This window comes from Galeopterus variegatus, unplaced genomic scaffold, assembly GCF_000696425.1.
Source record: "Galeopterus variegatus unplaced genomic scaffold, G_variegatus-3.0.2 Scaffold1383, whole genome shotgun sequence".
NCBI classification, from domain to species: Eukaryota; Metazoa; Chordata; class Mammalia; order Dermoptera; family Cynocephalidae; genus Galeopterus; species Galeopterus variegatus.
The window spans coordinates 22089-26919 of record NW_007727494.1 but is presented as its reverse complement, the minus strand read 5'-3'; the positions used below and the strand labels follow the sequence as shown (position 1 = coordinate 26919).

General features: G+C 39.0%; 1 protein-coding gene across 1 annotated transcript in view; it reads left to right on the top strand.

The window, feature by feature from the left end:
• The window catches only part of ANKRD29 (ankyrin repeat domain 29), a 40310-nt gene extending 38658 nt beyond the window's left edge, over positions 1 to 1652 (top strand). The window contains exon 9 of the mRNA XM_008576643.1: positions 979 to 1652. Within this exon, the coding sequence (XP_008574865.1) occupies positions 979 to 1062 (84 nt within the window). The 3' untranslated portion in view covers positions 1063 to 1652. The remainder of the gene's footprint in view (positions 1 to 978) is intronic.
• Positions 1653 to 4831: the final 3179 nt, after the last annotated feature.

The following is a 4831-nucleotide window of genomic DNA, read 5'->3' as shown; positions in this document are numbered from 1 at the left end:
TAGTTTTTTACAAGTATGTTATTTATGTTAGCCTGTAGTGGATTTATTATTTTTAATTTATAAACATATATTTAAAATTTTCTGTTTTAATTTCTTTTTTTTTTTTAAAGGATGACCAGTGAGGGGATCTCAACCCTTGGCCTGGTGTTGTTAGCACCACGCTCAGCCAGTGAGCAAACCGGCCATCCCTATATAGGATCCGAACCCGTGGCCTTGGTGTTATCAGCACCGCACTCTACCGAGTGAGCCACGGGCCGGCCTTTAATTTCTGATAAGTTAAAAACAAAAGCTTGTTAGAGTCCTCAATAATTTTTAAGAGTGTAAAGGAGTCCTGAGACCAAAAAGTTTGGAAACCACTGTCTTGTAACACCTATTGCCTATGGTAGGAAGTGATTCACTAAATGCTTAAAGAATGTGTCTCAACACCAATATGAAGAGAAAGGTCTTACAGTGATTCTGAGTCAGGTGGAAAGTTGTAGCCACTGATGCTGTTCTTTCCCGGGTATCTCTGGGTATCTCTATGCTCTGGATGTTTCCTAACTCTGCCTTCTTATCAAAAGATTCCTGTCCTGAGTCCTGAGTCCCTAGTGAACAGACCACCTTATATAATAAACTAATTAAATTTAATAAAAGGTATGAGATTTAACTTGACCAGTATTTATTAGGCACATACTAGACGTGCTAGGCATTGTGCTGGAAATGAGGGTATAATGATTGTAGAGACTTGGACCCTGCCCTCCAGGAGATCACAGTCTAATAAGGTATCTGGCTGGATAGAAAAATATCTCTACAAGGAGATAAGAAAATAATGTAATTATACATTTGAAGAAGACCTTGAATACCTTAATATAAAACAGTGAGTCCAGTGGGGATTTTTCATTAGTGAAAGAGAAAGGGTGGGTCAGATGCCCCTCTTTGGAGTCCCTAAAGCCACACCAATTGTGGGAATTCACTAATGCCCATCTTATCTTCTTTCAGGCCAATGAACTTCCAGCAGAACTAACCAAAAATGAACGTATATTGCATCTCCTTCGAAGTAAAGAAAGACACAGGAAGAGCTAACTTAGTTCCATATTTGAAGAAAAGATAGAAACCTTAACCACATTGTCCAAAGAAAAATTGCTTTTCAAACAATGTTGGAAACTCGTTTAAGCAAAAAAATGCTCAGAATGCCCACCCGGTGGGTCCTTTACAAAGAAGAGCTGTGCATTGTGCACTGAGTCACAAATGGAATGGCTCAGGGACCCTTTCCCCTTATTTACTGTGGGCTTCTCACACTGCCCTGTAACTGAGCTCCAGGGGGCCTAAGATATTCATGGGTCCCACAGAAATTCATCTTCAACTATGCTAACTTGGGTCTCTCAGTTAAACTCTAAGATAAATAGGCTTTTTAGTACTAAGCAAGCAGAAAGCTTTGTTCCCTTAAAAGACTGAAAGGCTGACCTGCAATGAATAGATGCACTTTTGCTTTTGTGTTAGATGTAGATATGCTAAAATATATAGATCCATCATATTTTACATATATATGTGTATCATTCCAGTGTAAAATGTTTTCTTCTACCCAAGGATCATAGCCGTGTTTATTAAAAATCAATGATGTTAAACATGTTATTAAAAAGCCACTTCTGACTTTCCACTGTGTGCTATGCAAAGATGGACTGTTGAACTATAGAAAAGACATATTTTGCATTTGTTAGTTGATCCTCATCTTATTCCTGACATGTAAAAATCATTTTTACTTAGAGTCAACATTGTAGGTGTGTGAGGACATGTGAGAAATGCCCTCACCAGTCCAATGCCAAAGGATGGACACAGAGACACTAGATACAGTGAAGTGAGACTTTAATAAGGACCTTGCCAGTCTGGGTGTCTGTGAATGGGACAGGCACATGGAAAAGGACCATAGCAAGCAGTTTATTCCCTAGTACACAAGTCCCTCCCCCCACTTTCTCATTGGCTGGATATGACGGGATGCATAATCTCCCTGTACAATGCCTAAAATTTATTACCCCCCTGCAAGGAATTCCTTTGTCTTGGGGCTCAGGACGAGCCAACAAAAAAAGCCCACTTAAGCCCTGTGAAGGGAGAAACACTAGGGAATGAAGAAAACAATGGGGGCTAATAACTAATTACCATCTCAAGGAGAGCTCTGTCTGTTCAGAGACCCTCCAGGAATGGGCTGGACCAGACAGACAACTTTGGGGCTAGGCCTGAATCAGTTAAAACACCCTCAGATAAGTCATTTCTGAAAATGAATCACTTACATTATTTTCTTACAGGACACCAGTGGCAAATTTGGGAATTCAGAAAATTACAAACCACAAGAAACTTAGGCTTATCTCTTTGAGCTTTTATTTTGGTTCTGTTGTTGGGAATCTGTTTCCCTAGCCATAAGTAAATAGACCAGATATGCTGTGGAATTTTGAGTTTCTAACACTGCATTGCTTAATACGATGATTTTGAGGTCCTTGGATAAAATGTGATGTACGCAAGTACAATATGTTGCTATTACTATTGCAGGAGTATAAGTAATAAAAGACTGTTATTAGTATTTATTTAATAAGTGTTCATCTATGCATGTTCTTGGGTTGATTGATTCCAAGAAAGAAACCTGAATTTTATTGAATTATTCCTTTAAGAGGGATCAAAATTTATATTCAATGCACTTTATAATCGATGGTGTCTAAATGCCTGTCAGTGCCTAACTGCAACACACAAAAATTAAACCTTCTTTCTGTAATTCGCCATAATAAACACTGATGATATTTCTGTTATTTAAATGTTTTTAGTTTTCTTGTTCATGTTCTGCTCTAGTTTCCAGCCAATGTTCTATGTAAAGTCATGTTAAAATGAAAGGAAATGTAATCCTAAAAGAATTTTTGTGTAACCAACCTGCAGTGGTACTAAAAACATTATCTTTAAGTCAGTAAATGAAAGAATAGAATTTTTGAAATTAGAAGGTATTCTCTTAAAGGCTGGCCAGTTAGCTCACTTGGTTAGAACACAGTACTGATAACACCAAGGTCAAGGGTTTGGATCCCCATACCAGCCAGCTGTAAAAAAAAAAAAAAAGGTATCCTCCTAAAATTTGTTTTGATTAATGCAAGAAAAATTCACTTATTTTGATCAATGTCACAAGCAAAATGAGTAAGGAGCAACCCACAGCCCCCAGAGATGCCTACAGCCTGACTAGCTATGTAAAAAGCCTGCAATCTAATTTCAGGATAAAAGATTAGAAAGCTCTATGTTGCTAAAACACCCAGATATAAACATTTTGGTGGCTAAAAAGCCGTGCCGGGTCAGCTCGTGGCTCACTTGGGAGAGTGTGGTGCTGAGAACACCAAGGCCCCGGGTTCGGATCCTATATAGGGATGGTCGGTTCGCTCATTGGTTGAGCGTGGTGCTGACAACACCGAGTCAAGGGTTAAGATCCCCTTACCGGTCATCTTTTAAAAATAAATAAATAAAAAGCCGTGCCAATTTTCTTATTGACATTCTTTTATTCAGCAAAGCTATACAAATACACATTTCCTCCCACTGGAATTTCAAAAAGCTATATTTATTCGGAAGAGGAAAATAATGAGGACATAAATGTTTAATAAGCATAAGGGCCCTTATGCCAAAAATAGCCCTTATGCCAAAAATAGCCCTTATGCCAAAAATAATTGCTCATCACTAATATAAAAGAAAACAGTATTATGGGTACTGATAAAGTTTCAAAAGACAAAACGGGATGAATCACAAACTTAATGTTTTTCATTAAAACATGTCATTGGCCTATTAGGTCATTTTAAGTGAATAATATTCTTGAGCGATATTAGGGTGTAGTGCTCTTAATCCTGCTCCGACTACACCAATTGTGGAGCCACGGCTAGGCTAATGTCTTTAATCCTGTTAACATTGCCAGTTGTAGCGCTCTTTATCCTGTTTGTGACACCAATTGTAAAGCTACTCGACCACACCAGTTGTCAGGCTCTTTTACCTGCTGGTAAGATTGCCGACTGGGCCAACCTCCAAGCCAGGGCTGGGTCTTGAGCTCCCAGACCCCTCAAGCCCATTCACAGACTGGGTCACAAACCCTTCATATGCCAGGCTGGGTCACCAGACCCCACATATGCCAGACTGGGTCACCAGACCCCACATATGCCAGACTGGGTCACCAGACCCCTTCACGCAAGTCTATGAGCTAGGTAACAGGCCAAAAGGTCCTTGTAAGCCAGAGGTTGGAAAGCATGGCTGAGCTGGGCAGACGCCTGCCTGCCTGCTTCACTAGAACTCCTCTCTACCTCTCTCCCTCTCTCTCAAGAACACAAGAATAGCAACAAAACTAAAAATATACATTGGCACACATGCATACTAACTCCACACACACACAAAATTTGCTTACAAAGGATGTGCTAAAACCACACCCAACTGGACCCAAGGCCAGGGCCCAGACCAAACTATTCTATTTTCCCAACATAGGGCCACAAAAAGGAAACCGGTGGCTTTAACAATGTTTAGTGGAGGCCTTCCTAGTATAGGTAAGAGGGGTCTAGCTTAGAAGGATCACATTATCCATAGCAGGGAAGATAATTAATTACTTACCAAAGACAATGAAAGGTCTGTTATTTTAAAAATTGCGTTTTAGTTTGCACATATGTAATGTAGATGATTTTATTTTATGTTTATCTAATTCACAATTCAGTTAGTTTTGCTTCCTAAGACTTAATACTAGCAATTCCTATGCAAATTGTATGCTTAATTGAACTACAAAAGTTTTTCATTACATTCATTTGTTTGATGACACATTCCATGTTATAATTCAAAATAAAGTTAATATACTACCCAA